This window comes from Clinocottus analis, unplaced genomic scaffold (assembly GCF_023055335.1).
Source record: "Clinocottus analis isolate CAN_PGR_092001 unplaced genomic scaffold, fCliAna1.0.p SCAF_15, whole genome shotgun sequence".
Classification (NCBI taxonomy): domain Eukaryota; kingdom Metazoa; phylum Chordata; class Actinopteri; order Perciformes; family Cottidae; genus Clinocottus; species Clinocottus analis.
The window spans coordinates 13,893,285-13,909,758 of NW_027175876.1; the positions used below are offsets into that span (position 1 = coordinate 13,893,285).

Genomic DNA, 16,474 nt, shown 5'->3' on the forward strand with positions numbered 1-16,474 from the left:
GTAAAAACCAAACACATTCTGTAATTCACCTTTACAGCTTTTTGACTTTGACATCTTTATGTTTAATAGGTTTGTTTTATTATTATGATTATTTCAGCCTCTATGCATATGTTCATATTCGTGATGTTACAGAAGGGAACCCATGGTGGTTTCTGAAGTTCTTGTTGTGCCTTTGATAACCAGGGTTTCCCTGCATTCACTCTCATTCTCAACATTTTTGCAGAGAGAAACACAAGTTTTGGATCTTTTCTGTAACATAATTTCACAAATATTTCTGATGAGGAACTTTACAAAAACCAGATGGATGAGAAGACATTAAAGACTCTTCATTCTTTGGACTCGGAGAACGATTCAGGTGAGAGTGAACTCTTGTTTGACAGATGCTCTTCATGCACTGCAGTGCAAACAGTTTCTCATCAAGTCACTTTGCGTGTAGTTTACTGTGTTTTTCTTAAAACTAGTTAAGTTTCCTCGCTCTTTCTTCTGACTGGAAAGGTTTTGAAACCAGTTGACTATTATTCACAGTTAATTACAGACAGAGGAAACTTGATCAGCTGAACTGTAGTTGCAGAGTTAGTTATGTGTTGAAACTCAAGTAAAAGTATCAATACTGTAAAAGTACAAAAGTATTATCAGCCAAATAGAGCTGGTGTCAAAAATACAAGTAGTTGTTGGGCCCAATCACTTATAAGTGATATATATATATATATATATATATATATATATATATATATATATATATATATATATATATATATATATATATATATATATATATATATATATATAGCAACTTATATATAAGTTGCTATTCTACATATTACATAACTGTGATGTTATTTATGCAACATTGATATTAAAGCAGAATTTTAATATCACAGCTGAGTACTTAAAATCTTCAATTGTAATGTGCAAAGTCACTCATAGCTAAAGCTGTCAAATAAACGTAGCGGAGTACAAAGCTAAATATTGAACTGTATTTAAATACATTTATTTGTCGAGCACATTGGCTGCACCATCAAACCCAACAACTGCGTGGGGACAGACTGTAGGGTGACAGAGAACAAAGGACCGGCTGGCATAAATTGCTCAAAATCACCCAGAAAAAGGCAGAGGGTGCCGGAGGACACACTGAAACCAAGCAGACCAAAGGTAAGTACTGCACAGAATGGGAGGTCCCCAAAAAGAAGCAGAGGGTTGGCAGAAACAACGTCGACACAACTCATTGAGGTGCCAGTGGAGGGCCGGAGGGCCGGAGGGCCCACGGCACCAAGAGAAAGGCCTGCGCTGAAAGTATGACTCCAACGCCATCACTGGTGTTGGAGTTACTGATGCCCCCAAGGTGTCAGTGGAGGTGTCAGAGAATCAGAGTAGAAGAAGGCCGGTGCAGAGCAGCCGCAAGCGACAGAGACGTGTTACGTTTGTATTCTCACATCACAGATCGCTCCGCGCTCAAACCAAAAGTACTGCTGATTCTCTCTTGTAGGTGGCCATCAAACGCATCCTCAAAGTTGAAAAGAAACACCAACAATGGATCCCGTTGAAAAACATTTGGCTAAAGAGGTCTGCAAATATGAGCATTTATATAACCCGTCTGACGGAGTATGAGGACACGCATATGGCGGTGGATTCCTGGAGGGAGATATCGGTGAACGTCAGTGTGCAGGTCGACTTATGGACTGCAAATAGTTTCTCATCAATTCACCTTTCCTTAAAACCAGTTAAGTAGCTTCACTCTTTCTTCTGACTGGAAAGTTATTGAAACCAGTTGACTGTTATTGAAACAGATTTTATATACAGTATATGTACATATCTTACGTAGTCTTAATGCACAGTTAATCACAGACAGAGGTAACTTGGTCAGGTGAACTGTAATTGCAGAGTGAGGATAATAAGATTTCACTGAAAAGGCTGTATCCTCCATCAGCGTAATGAGTAGTAATGAGTTGACTCAAGTGAAGCCGAAACATAAAATATTTGTCTAAGGTAAGACGACAAAAGTATTATCAGACCAGCCCTGATGTTGTAGACCCGCCGCAGTTTGTGTATCACCAAAACCGGTTCACTGAGGATGCAGTCAACACCGTTATTCACACAACCCTCACGCACTTACAGGAGCAGGACACTTATGCGAGACTACTCGCCAATAACTTCACCTCAGTATTCAACATGGTCATCCCACACAAACTCTCTAAAAAACTCCTTACTCTTGGTCTGACACCTGCTCTCTGCAGCAAGGTGCTGAACTTCCTCTCAGGCAGACCCCAATCAGTCAGAGTTGGCAACTTCACATCGAACATAAGAACTGTGACCACAGGGACCCTCAGGGCTGTGTACCGAGACCCCTGCTGTACACCCTCTACACATACAACTGTGTGGCCTCCCAGGAAAATATCAGCATCATCAAGTTTGCGAATGATAATACAATGATTGGAATGATCACTGGTGGGACTGAGACGGCGTAAAGAAGAGAGAGGAACTTGTGACCTGGTGTCAGGATAATAATCAGCCAGGATACTAATCTCCTCTTGAACGCAGAGAAGACCCAAAGAGATGATTATTGAAGCAGCATCTCAAACGAGCACAACCAATTTATTAAGTCTGTGTATGAGAGAGTCTCAGCCTGTTTAACCTCCATTCAGTCTCCTCTCTGGCGTCACCTTACACACTGTGTTATATATACTGCAGCCAAATTCACATTGCAGCTGTTCCTTTTGTTTCTGTTTTTGTTGAGACACAATGGGTGTAAGATGGTGTAATGGTGAGCTCAGGTGCACCAGCCATTGCCAAGCTGCTGAGCAGTACTCATGATATTACCATTTGACAAAATAAAGATAAACCCAGTTTATTGCCAGCAGCTGAACCGTGTGATTGGCGTATAAAACAATATCAGATAAAAGTTATCTTACTGTCACACTGGGTTGCTCCATTCTGGTTTAACAAAGTTTAGTTTTAAAGGGGGGGCTCCAAATCCCAAACTTCATCCTCACAGACTTTGTTTAAGGCTGTCCCACTGTCAAATCACAAAATGTTTGAGGGTTCTCTGGCAGACATTTTGAGTCCTTTATGAACCCTATCTATAAGTCAGCATTAGATGCAACCTTTGCCTAAGGGAGTTTGTCATTTAATGCCACATTCATAGCAATGTGGCATTAAACAGTGATGTTACCAGTGAAGCATGCGTTAAAAAAAAGGTAAACAGCACATGTGTGTTCGGCCTGGCGAATTACATGTACTCATGAAGATGGAGTGAAGATGGGACATAAAAACATTCAATCAGAGGATATTTATTAACTTTTATTTCATTTTGTTATTGATGATATTTGGATAAAAACGAATAAGTAGATTATTTTGAAATGACCTTCACAATATTGTTTTGATGTTGTCATGTTCACGTGATATGTTCAAGCAAAGTGCTTTTCCATTCATATTTATATCAGTTCAAGCCATCACTGCCTCTCACACTCAACCATTTACCAGGCGACGATTCGGCTACAACCCCTGAAACCACACAGCACCACCTCCCTGGCGGCATAGCGGGGAATTGCAGAGCGACGCGGTCCCTCGACGCAGAACTTCGAATGCTCAACGACGGCGTCACTCCGACGGCGTAGGTACGGCGTCGACTTGAGGCAGAACCATGAACCTAGCTTTAGGGGAAACTTTGGGATCTGGTCCTCTTAAGGACGGAGGCTCCAAACTGAGGGAAAACATGCACTTTTTTTACAGGTTCATACGGACAAAGACTGCTCTACACACTATTCAGGACATTCAGATAGGAGTTATACATCCTTTTTTGTGGGGCATATTTCTACTTTATTTTGGTTTATGTATGACCAGGAAGTCAGAAATAAACTACATTTTATTGTCGTTTTTTTCCCCTGCATGCTACTTCTATCTTACTCGATTACATTTTGTTGTTGGTATTTTTTATCACACATACTTTATCAATTTACTCTTTTTCTTGCACAAAGCAGTTTGAACTACCTTCTCTGAGTAGCTTCAGTTCGGCCTATAAGGTGCAGCAAAACATTGCTGGAGTTCTCCTTCTTCCAGCGGGGATGCAGTTAGAAACTTGCAAAGCTACTTTCAAAGTAACTCCCCTATCTCTGCTTTGATTTGTTACCTGATAATGAATAACTTGCAACATTTTGACATACAACAACTTTTGCAGAGTACCACATAAATGTCCAGCATGTCCACCATGTTTATTTATGTTTCATTCGATTTATTTCCTAGAAGAATGGGAGTTCCAGTTATAAAATAAATAAATACATCATGACGCATTTTTTCCCGCTCCTAGGGGGCGCTACACTCCTAAAATGGCCGCCCGGGGGGCATCAGACGTCCCTCAGCAAGTCGAGCCGCTCCCCATTCCTAAGCAGGTGCAGGTAATTGACGCCACATGAACTCCCAGCCCCGACCAGGAACACTTCACAGGTGAAGTGGCACTGTTCGTGCGCGTGTGCGCGTTCGCTGGGTGAGTGCCGAGGTCAAACTGCCTGATCCCGCTGGGATCATAAAATTGCTCATCACTTTTGTTTGATTTTTGTTTCCGCGTGATGTGGAGCGCGAGCGAAGAGAAGGAGAAGAAGGGATTCCCCCAAAACGTTTCCGCTCAGTCCCGAACACGGAATGGCTCGCAGTGATTGACGGCCGCAATCATGGAGATGAAGAAGCGGTTTTCTTCGTGCTGGGAGAGCTTTTTAGCGTGTTTTAAGAAACCAACCCCGGCTGCAAGAGCGACCCCGGACGACACGGTGATCGTGAATAAACATGCTGAACAGAAAAGCGCGGAGCCAGACTTCCTTCCAGCAACCAATTTAAAGCAGCCGGTGAAGAAAGCCGGTGACTATTACCTCGCGCAGTACGACTACTCCGCGCGCACGGAGGAGGACCTGAGCTTCAACGCAGGGGACACTTTGGAGGCGCTCGATAAAAGTCACGGCGACTGGTGGTTTGCGAAAGCCGTCACCGGGGTCTCGGCGTCCAAGCAGGGGTACATCCCGGCCAATTATGTGGCACTCGTGGAGAGCATTGACGCGGAACCGTAAGTGGCTCATCAAGCTTTTATTGTCGTATTTGTGTGTGTGTGGCATTCTTTGGCGTCGTAATTTACAGTTTCACAAAACAATTCCACATAAGAAGCATTTAAGGTTTATGTGATTTTATTTAAATGTCTTCTGTATTTCCCAAAAGGTTTAAAACGCTGTAACATGTGTGTTTGCATAGTTCGGGCCCCAGTGCTGAAGGACGTCTTGGGTTAAACTGAGCAGGAAGTGTATGCTTACAGGTTAATCATTTCCACGGAGGGTTTAAACTCATAAACGCACTTGGAAGACTGATGGGGAAAAACAAGTATAATTTAAAGCAATCTACAAAATACATACTGGCATTGGGAGGCGATGAGTCTGGAAAAATATGTACACAAGATTCTTTAGCACACCAACAATGTATTCAAAATGTACACTCGGACTGTTGTAGAACAGCAGGTTGTGAAAATAAATCATTCACATGTTTTATGACAACTAAATATAATTTTCAGCATGATTTTTTATTATTCTCCCAAATTAAACAAGCACTTAAACCTACGCAATAGACTGTGGCAGAGTTTGAGGTGAGCATCAGCTAGTCCCTTGTTGGAAAAAAAAAGTGAATAGGATTTTTCCATTTGTAACCAAAAATCTCATTGACTTTGACACAAAACCAAACACACAAACAACAGCTGACTCATTTCAGGGTTCAAAGACTGCCTCTGTTGTAATAACTAGGACATCACAAAAACCAACGAGGCCAACTGGTAATTGTGACGCAGTCTCGGCGGAACCCGTTTTCTCTCAGCTGCACACTGGTTTTTCCCGTTTGGTTCAGAGATCATTTGTGTCACAATTCTTACGAAACCACAGAACTTGAGACCGAACAGTTGGTATGATAATTCATACACACAATCATGTTAAATCATCAGTTTGAAGATTCTGGGCTTGTGGACTAAACTTCCGGTTTAATATCATCGGCATCTGTAGCTATTCTCAGTTTATTCAGGGCCATCTGGCTGGTGTCTGTAATTAGTTCATTTGTAGTCAGGAAATCATTTAGGATTAAAGGATATACAGACTAAAATATGTCTTTGGGGACAAGGTTATTGTCTCATTCTACATCTTATTTATTAACAGATTTTGTGAAAAGGCCAAACCAACCATAATTGGTCAGACTTTCTCAGCGCCAAACCCATTTGTTCCCACTGAGGATATAAGTCAACAGCTCTTGTGTATAGAAGCTGTTTTAAGTTGCTAAAGCACCTCTTAAAACAGCTGGGCACTGACTGTCTCTTTTTAAACGGCTGCTGCTTAAACAGAAAGGAAATATTACATTTGGTGGGCACTGTTTTCTTTAGCAGTGGATTGATACACATTTGGTTTATGTGACATCTGAGTTCACATTAAAGTATGCATGTGGTCACGCACACACGATACTGGTTGGTGGGTCTTTCAGGTAAATTGACAAAAGGACAATTCTTTTTAATTTGTGTTTTTTTTTTTTTTGTATGAGAACAACAGAATTGATTCGCCAATTTGCAATCCATCCAAATTACCCATTACTCTTTGCGCCCCCCAGACGGGTTGACAAAATCATTATTTAAATTCAGAGAGTCCTTCCGTTTGAACTGCTGTGCTTCAATTCTCATTTTTAGATGGTATTTTCCGGACACGAAGAGGCAGGATGCGGAGAAGATGCTGTTGGCTGCAGGGAACAACGACGGCGCCTTCCTCATCCGAAACTGTGAAAGTCAGCAAGGGGAGCGGTCCCTTTCGGGTAAGCTAAGAAACGCTTCAACAGACTTGGGCCTCTGTAGGGGGGCCGTGTACTTTTAGAAAGCTAAACCGATGCAGCAGGTTCTTTCAAAAAGTTGAATTTGGTCGTAAGGAAAACGCATGTGTGTTCATTTCAGCAGCAACATTTAGTAACCTACGGTTAAATTTGAAAACAAATGTATTTTTAGTTTCTACCAAGTAAACAAGACATCCACGCTTTCAGCTAGAAGAGTGAGTCAATATTGATTCATTCATCCATCATGATGTGTTCAAATGACATCTTGTGAAAGGTTGTTTTTGGCGAGCAACCAGAATAAATAAATTGCACGTTTTCAAAGCAATCTGGGGAAAAATGTTAGAGGGAATTATGACCTATTCGACTTCAACACTGGCTCGAAGCAGTTTGTACTGCATAATAAATCAATTATTTCAAGATTTATTGTCTCATCAAAACAAATATTGGATTAAAAATACAAGAATCAGAATCAGCTAAAATGGCCATGTACATTTTCATATACATGGAATTTGACGCCGGATTCTGCGCTTCGTACTTGTTTTCAATGCAAGACCAAGATATAAAAAAGACTAGAAAAATAAGACATTAAGGAAACAGTAAAACAGTTAACAATGTATTATTAATTCTATGTATTATTAATCATTTGCACGCGTTTGTATGTAAATTCCCACCATAGAGGATGTAAAGGATGTCATTTAGAGCTTCTTTTTGACGGTTCACACTGACTTTGGGATGGATAAGGAAATAATTTTTGGGGACAAGGATGAACAAAGTCACTGTGGAGCCTTGAAACCAGTAAATGGGTTCAGTTTTGGAAGATAATATTATCTCCATTGTCAGTGATACAAACATATGTTTTGTCTTATTTGGATATTTAAGGAATAAGAATACTATTGTTGTTATACTATAATAACCTTTTTAAAATGATTAATATCTGCAGTGGTAATGAGGACTGAGAAATGTAAATTAAAATGCCACTGTTTTTTTCTTTGACTCAGATTCTATGCTAACAAGGGAAATTGAAAGAAGAAAATTTCTTACAGTATCACAATATATTTAATTATAACTCTTCATGAGATTCTTTCCAAATCACAGCCCTACTTTTAGCACGCGAGTTACAAAGAACATGAGACTCACATTTTTTTTTTTTTTTTTTTATCAAAGTAAATTGACAAGCTACAAAATGCTCTTAATGCTCTCCAGGTGTTTAATTCAATTCAGTTTAATTTGTATTGCTCAATATCACAAATATGCCAATATGAATAAAAGTATATATAAAAACAGACCGTTGTGTTCATTGTATCATGATGGTTATGACCTAACCACCTGTTTGACGCAGCGATGATTTTATTCCGTATCTTAAGCAGCCGGACTGCCGACAAGTTTGAATTGCACTAGTGTGTTATTCCACTCGATCGATATTACTTTCCCAGATGAAGTCATGCTCGGTGGTCAGATAGCATTCTGTAGTGGACACACATTTCCAAACAGCTCCGGCATTGTTCAGTGACTCACTTCTTATCCTCAATTAACTCAAATGATTAATGGCTCCAAGGTCATCAAGTTAAATAAATGTGGTTCTGTGCTCCCATAAAGCAGTGTGATCACTTTTATCTCCCTGTGCCTCTAATCTGTCTTTTCCCGTCGGCCATGTTAGGTCTTTCCATTGAGGCCACATTCCTTCCATGTTCGTTCGTTCATTAAAGCCCATTGATGAGCCCCTAACCCGAGGTTAATTTCTTTGTGTGTGTCTGTGATAGTGTGTGTGTGAGAGAGAGAAACATATTCTCCCTGATTTTACAGATTTTTAAATTAAATAGAATTGAGAGAACCAAATATTTGCTTTTTTTTTTCTTCTTTGTGTGCGTTATTTTAGAAATGAACGGAAATGGAAACTTTTTGTCCGTGATGCTCGTTTGGAGTGTGTTGTGCTGGTTGTGTAAGCAAGATGTTGACTTGTCCTTCAGTGCTGGACAACGGGAAGGTGAAGCATTACAAGCTGAAAAAACTGGAGAATGGTCACTACTACGTGTCGAGGACCAAATCCTTTCAGATGCTGGAGGAGTTGGTGGCACATTACTCCAAGAATGCTGATGGCCTCTGTGTGCGACTCGGTGAACCGTGCAAAAAGGTCCGACAACGCACCCCAGTCGATTGTCCGTCTTCCATTATTTATTTTAGTTTCTCTACAGCATAAAGTCTCTCCCTCTAAGAAACTCCTCCTCCCTCCTCTCGTCTGTGTAGATGGAGGCGCCACAGACCCACGGCCTGTCCTACAACACGGTGGACCAATGGGAGATTGACCGCAAATCCATCAAGCTCCTGAGGAAGCTCGGAGCCGGTCAGTTCGGAGAGGTGTTCGAGGGCCTGTGGAACGACACCACCGCAGTCGCAGTGAAGACCCTTAAAGCTGGTACGCTATTGTTTCCTTTATATCACCTTAACGCGTTAGATCGCACTTTGTAGGAACGAGTACAAGCACAAGCTGCTTCGATCATTAGTTCAGTATGGTCTGGTAGAGTACCAGACCTCGCCGCAGTAAAATTAGTGCAGGACCTGGTTCTCCAAGGCCTCTCTTTCCAACATAGCATTGTTTGTTGTCATTGTAACTCAAGGCATTCGTGACGCACCGCAAAGTCCAAGACAAATTTCCCTGAGCGGGACAATAAAGTTCATCATATTCGTATAGCGGGCCCTGCAATACGGCCTGGGCCTCAGGTATTGTGGCGCCAGTGTTAGCTTCCAGTGGGAACCTCCTTGACGGTGGTGGAGGAGCAGCAGCTACTGCTGGGCGCAGCGCTCACCACCTCCCGCTGGAGCTTCGACTGCAGGATCTGGGTCTGTCCACGGCGGGCTGGTCACTGCTGGACGCCCTGCTAAGCTTTGAGCTGACTGAGCTTCTCATAAAAATATTTGGTTTCACTCTAATCTGAACAGGTGGCACCAATAAAACGCACTCAGGGTAACTATATAGAAATAGCCAATGTTCTCGCTGGTCAAATTCCGGCCAAATGAGATGAAACTAAACTAGTTCAACAGAAAGTCCTTCGGGCTCAGACTCCAGCGGGGCCTCTGGCAGTGAACAGCACGTCTGTCCACAGAACTGAATGACCGGCTGTTGGCGATCCGGCGTGAGGTGGAGAGCTCTACACCCGCCGCAGCAGCAGCTCCTCGACCGGCCCGGAGCAGAGCTTGGCCTCATTGCGCCACCGGTCAACGCTGAAAGAGGCCCAGGCCGTATGAATTGGCATTTAACATATTCATGTGGCCAGTGGTATTCCTTATGGGCTAATTGTTAAAACTAAGTGCCGGCTGAGTTAGCAGGCTCAGTTTCTTTTTTGAGGAAAAAGAAAAAAGGGGATATATTTGTCTGTGTGTCAAAGACACTACATCCCCTCACTGCAGATGTCGCAATAAAACAAAAAAGCTCCCCCCCCTAATATGCCATCACTGAACAACTCTCGCAGGTACGATGGACCCGGAGGACTTCCTGAGAGAGGCTCAGATGATGAAGCGGCTGCGGCATGCCAAGCTGATCCAGCTGTACGCCGTGTGCACCCTGCAGGAGCCCATCTACATCATCACGGAGCTGATGAGCAACGGCAGCCTGCTGGAGTTCCTCAATAGTAAGACGGCCTGTCATCAACTTTCCTCCGTGATCACGAGCAGCTGCGCCTTCATGGCGGGGTTGGAGTACACCGCTAATGTGCGAGCGTCAGGCTGCGGCAGGGATTTATCCCCCTGCAACAAAACAGTTTCAGATCACACAGTTTATAAATCAAAACTTTGATCCCAGCTGCACATATTTTCCATCATTAATTAATTAATTAATGATTTAGTCTTGGTCAGAAAGCACAGTGGCCTATAAATCAGTTACCCTGTGTACACGTTAAATGCCAGGCTTGCCCACTTTTCCAATAAGTTCATGTTACACTCTTTTCTTTTATCTTTAAATAATCTTCAGAATTTAAGTAATCTAGAGCTAATCTAGAGCTGGGTACACATCAACTTGTTCTTTGGTTTCCATTCTCTCCACTGTGAAGGTTAGATGCTTATCTTTGCAATTCAGGATAGCTTATCAAATATGTTGTACGTCTGTTATGTTGGGCTTTAAGCCATTGTACCTGTATTATGTATGACATTTTTATTGGTGACAACCATTGTTAATGAATGTATTTTAAACAGCAGATTTATCCATAATCTATATTAGCGTTAGTTGCAGCAGGACACTGGCGAAATTATGTAAATTCCTGGATAAACTTAAACTGAGGGCAGTGGGAGCGTCTGCGAATGCTGGGTGACCTGAATTTTACAGGAACAGCTGTCGTAGACAGATTAGTCTTTTTGATTTGCTTTATTTTTTGTAGTCGTACTTGCTGAGACACGAGTAGTGCTCACCTCACACAGACATGACGTGTAGTAGTGTGAGGTACTGGAGTGTCACTTCCATTAAGAGTGCGTGTCACTCGGACGAGCGCTCATGTGGAACTGATGTCTGCGGCACTGAGAGTCTGTGGTGACTCGCCATAATTCACCTACACGCTACCACTGTGATATGTCATGGTTAGCACGTGTTCAAAGTCACACGAAGAAAATATAACCCCTGATCTGGATGGTATCTACTATACATTACATTGCTATTTATTTTATATAAGCGTAGTAAATACTAAAGCTCACCTTTTTTTACAGTCATGCTTTTATTAAGTCCCTCGCTAGATTTGACATTCACAGCACATCTCTGATTGCCTCTATGTGGCTCTCAACATGGCAACGGCTAGCAGCTAATAGTGATTTGATTTCTGTTGTTAAAATGACGATAAGTCCAGACAATGGGCTATGAGACAATGGACCCTTGGCAAGGACACACAAAAGGCCCTACCACAGAGACAATACTTCATAGTTTTGTAGCCTCTTTTTGTTGTGGTTCTGTCTCTCTTTGTGTTCATTTTGTATTTTATTTTGCTTTGTGTAGTGGTTGTTTTGCCCTTTCTTCATTTCATCTTTTATAGCTGTTTTGTTCTCTTTGTAGCTTTTGTGCCTCATTTGTTTGTTTGGGTCATTTTTTCAAATCTGCCTGTTTGCTTCGTATCTTGTTGTATTATATTTTGCAGAGGAAAGCCAACCTGTGTCAGGTCGGCTAATGGGTGGAACAACTTTCCTTTTCTTTATCATAGTTCTTTTTTTCTCCACCACCTATGATACCTTTTTAAACATGGTAGGACAGCGACTGATTATGTGCCTCTCTTCTTGATTACAGAGGACAAGGGCGCCACGCTGGGTATCAAAGACCAGATTGAGATGGCTGCCCAGGTGGCATCAGGCATGGCTTACCTGGAGTTGCAGAACTACATCCACAGAGACCTGGCAGCCAGGAACGTCCTGGTGGGCGAGAACAACATCTGCAAAGTGGCTGACTTTGGCCTCGCCAGGGTCTTCATGGTGAGTTTAACATTCAAAGGGGTGCTGTGTAATGCGTGCAGCAAGTTTCACAGTCCTTCTATTTAAGCACATCAAATATAAATGTACACTAAAGAAATACTGAAGTAAATCAAAGTATCATACAATGATTCTTGGTAGTGGTTGGCCCACTATGCCTGCATTCCCCACTAATTACAGACACTGCCTCTTTTATTGTCTTTTATTTATATATATATATATATATATATATATATATATATATATATATATATATATATATATATATATATATATATATATATATATATATATATATATATATATATATATATATATATATATATATATATATATACACACACACACACTCCATAACCCAAGCCAAACTTTTTGTTTCACATTGGCTATTGTCACATGTTGACAACGATTATGTCACCCTTTCAAAATAACAAATGCCAAGTTTACGACAGGAAGGGTCTTTGCCATGGACTGTGTACAAGAAGTGGATGTTGTTTGACGTCAGCCACTGGTTTGGCATTTTTGGCCATTGTCGCCACTTTCTTTTTTGATGGCCATTAAAAATAATGCAGGTTTAAAGGCCTTCACCGGGGGTAAATTATTGTCTAAGGTTTTCATGTTGAAAAGATGAGAACGGCAGGAGTGCATATGGTTACTCCTACATCAAGGTTGACAGGAGTAATGAAGTTGTCCGTCTTGGTTTCAGCCTCAGCGTTTCATAAATATTGCCTTTTTATTCAGTGTAAAAGCTCCTGGAAATGGACCTCCGTCGGGATTAAAAAAAGAAGACATTTGTTATGTAATATTTGCGTACTTTGTGGACGTATTTATGACCAAAACAACAGTTTGAAAAATATTTTTAAATACAACGTGCAAATTGGTTGCATGTAAAAATAAATCCCCCAGCTTGTGAAGGCCTGACGGCTCCTCTGCATTGGCTTCACCTTTCACACCTGGAGGTTGCTGCCGGATCACCACACTGAGCGGACTTGCTGACAGTAAAAAAAATAATAATAATAATAATACCTATGTATGTTTTGTTTCCAGAAAGAAAATGAAAATGTGTATGAAGCCAAGGAAGGAACTAAATTCCCAGTGAAGTGGACCGCGCCAGAGGCCATCCACGGCAACAAGTTCAGCATCAAATCAGATGTTTGGTCCTTTGGGATTCTGCTGTTTGAGATCATGACGTTTGGACAGATGCCTTATCAAGGTGAGACCTTCGTCAACTTTGTCTCCAAGGATTCTCCGAACAAAGAGATTGACAAAAAGCGACGTTTCCAGAATTTTCTGAAATGTCAAAGCGCATTTAAATGTTTTTTCCCTGTAGTTTTTAAGTAGCTGCTGAATTGTCTCAAACATTTCAATGTGTAACTCCTGTAAGATGAGCTATAATGTCCGTCTATGATTCCCCCCTCCCCGCCTTAGCCATGACGAACTACCAGGTCGTCCAGAAGCTCTCTCAGGGCTACAGGATGCCGAGCCCCCCCAACTGTCCCAAAATCATGTATGACATCATGATGGACTGCTGGAAGGAGAACGAACAGGACCGGCCCACGTTTGAGACTCTGCATTGGAAGCTGGAGGACTTCTTCGACATGGATGTGACCTCCTACGACGACGCCAACCGTTACTAGCACCCTGGCGGGGCTGGGACACGTGGAAGGAAAGAGACAAAAAACACAAAAACTAAACGCATTCTTTCTGCACTGAAGCTTAATCAAAATCACCTGAATCCAAACATTAACACACGTCAGTGTTTTTATGACGTAACAGATTGAAATGTGAATTTTTATTTTTTATTTTTTTTACAATTCCACTCCGTTTGTGGTAAAATGAAGGATCCAAAATGTTTTGATCTGCGTGTAATAGGAATGGTGTGGCTCCAGAGAGGAAGCCTTCACTGCAGCAGCACTCCTCGCACTTTGTTTGTCACTTTTTTCTAACTCTGAGAAGCACACAGAGAGTTGTGATCTGCGCATCTTGACGGACTGGTTCTTCTTGCAGTTGGCACAGCGCACATTCGTTCCACTGACCACCTGCCGAGCATTTACTGGAAGGTACCCGAGAGGAGCCGTGAGTCATGTTTGCTCGTAAGTTTCGATCTGTTTGGATAGCGACGTACATTCCAGAAGCGATTTTTAGAGGAAGGATTCCACCTTTGGCCCCGGCAGCCAGAGCACATTTAATAAAGGAACATTGAGATTATCTTCTCATGAACAAAGTGCTGGAATGCAAACTATTTTAAGCTTGTGTTAAGTCCACGCCTTCCATTCAAAAGCAAATAGTTTCACTTCAGCCTCGTTGTGCCACTGTATGAACTGCTACGAGAGTCAGGTTTTTATGGAGCCTCGCAGGTGTCCTTGTTTTAAAGTTGTGCACACAAATGACTATAACTAACATTGAAGAAAATGTAATTTAAACTACCTACATCTGAATTAATTTATTCATTTTTGGCCACTTGCAAGTTTCCCAGAAGAAAAACAAATATTCACCCAGTCATTTTTAAAAATGGTTCAAAAATAAAGGTTCTAAAATAATTTGTACAAACAAATAACTTCCAGCGGACACAAAGTCACGGTGACATTTATTTCTCGTATTGCTGGCCGCACAACATTCCCTCTGTTAGCTTTGTTTTTGGTCTCCACCAGCTCCTGAGAAAAAGGTCTGCGCTCTTTAGCTTATAGATGAGCCGCTATGTTCAGCAGCTAGTGGCTCACTTCGCTGCGTCCTGTACCGTTGCTGTGTGGGTTCCGTGAACTTCGACACCCCTTTAACTTATGAAGCTTTTTTAATGCTCATTAGTGTGCAAAAGTCTTTCAAGGGCACACATGGTCATTTTGTGTGCACACCTCTCATTCCAAAAATGTGTTTTGGTCGGGGCCCAAAACTGTCTATTCTCCCCTTGGTGGCTACATTGCATCACTACGCCCACATGTCTGCATTATAATTGCTCAATGACTGAACAATGTGAAACTGCACTTAATTCCTCCTTTTGAATGGTTTTTGTTAATCACTGCAGCGCTGCGCTCAGATCTGTGGCCACCTTCATTCTGACCATCATTTGTAGGAGAGACGGTGCTCCTAATCGAATGCATGACACACACTTAAGTGTTAACCTGGTGGATTATCTCATGCTCTGATTGTATATAATGTATTTTATTGTCATGAACAAAATCTTGTTAATTGTACATTTTAACCATGACTGTTTGTTTTTAATCATAATTATCCTTTATATGTGGCATAATTAAATGAATTATATGTACTACAATATTTGGCTATTGATTTTGATTTGGAGCAAAAGTGCAATTGTAAAGCTTATGTTTTGAATCCAGTTAACAACATACAGAAGAGCTGGCCAGTGGGGGAAAAGTGTTGTAGTAAAACCTTTGTCCACAAGAGGGCGAGGTGCACCACTAAATCTTCTAAAAAGGATGAAAACGTTCCTATTTCTCACTTACCTCTCAGGGTTTCCTAAATGAGTAAAAGAAACACAATAAAGGTAAACAGGTTAATATAACTTTTTTTAATTGCCAAAAACATCTGTATATACTTGAATCTACCTCCATGGCCCACGAGGTGGCGCTCTGAGCGTCCACCAGTGGGCTGCGGGCCAGAGGTTGAGAGGACAAAATAAAGTGAACCAGTTTAGATGGGTTTATTAGAAGTCACTCTTGGTTTGGGTCCCAGCTGCTTCGGCTCTTTGTCCATCAAGAGACTTCCTAAGCTGCTCGTTGTCGTCTCTGAATCATAACCTTCGTGTTTTCACTTCATTCAAATAATATTGTGATTGTGTTTCTCCACATTCTGATTTGACTTGTCCTTTCTGTCTCTTTCTAAGATATCTTCTTTTTTTTGCTCAGTTGTGCAGATTGTAATGCCACTTTTGACACTTATGATTTTGAGCTATAGAATTACGACACAGTGGCGGTCTGATGGACTAGAGTTCGATTCCCGGCTGGGAAGCTTCATTGCCTGACATACACCTCTCTCTCTTTCTCCCCCCCCCCCTCTCTCTCTCTCTCTCTCTCTCTCTCTCTCTCTCTCTCTCTCTCTCTCTCTCTCTCTCTCTCTCTCTCTCTCTCTCTCTCTCTCTCTCTCTCTCTCTGTCTCTGTCTCTGTCTCTGTCTCCTGTCTCTCTACACTGTTGACTGTGAAATGCATTGCCAGAATACAAATACTACAAAGTTATTTCATTCCAGAAGGGGGT

General features: G+C 41.6%; 1 protein-coding gene across 1 annotated transcript; it reads left to right on the top strand.

Annotated features, from left to right (window-relative positions):
* The first annotated feature begins 4,552 nt into the window (after positions 1–4,552).
* frk (fyn-related Src family tyrosine kinase) lies at positions 4,553–15,392 on the top strand. Its single transcript, XM_068576559.1, has 8 exons — positions 4,553–5,050; positions 6,692–6,813; positions 8,796–8,959; positions 9,073–9,241; positions 10,296–10,454; positions 12,086–12,267; positions 13,312–13,477; positions 13,693–15,392. Exons 1-8 carry the CDS (start codon positions 4,665–4,667, stop codon positions 13,899–13,901), a joined length of 1,557 nt encoding a protein of 518 aa, XP_068432660.1. The 5' UTR covers positions 4,553–4,664; the 3' UTR covers positions 13,902–15,392.
* The last annotated feature ends 1,082 nt before the right edge of the window (positions 15,393–16,474 follow it).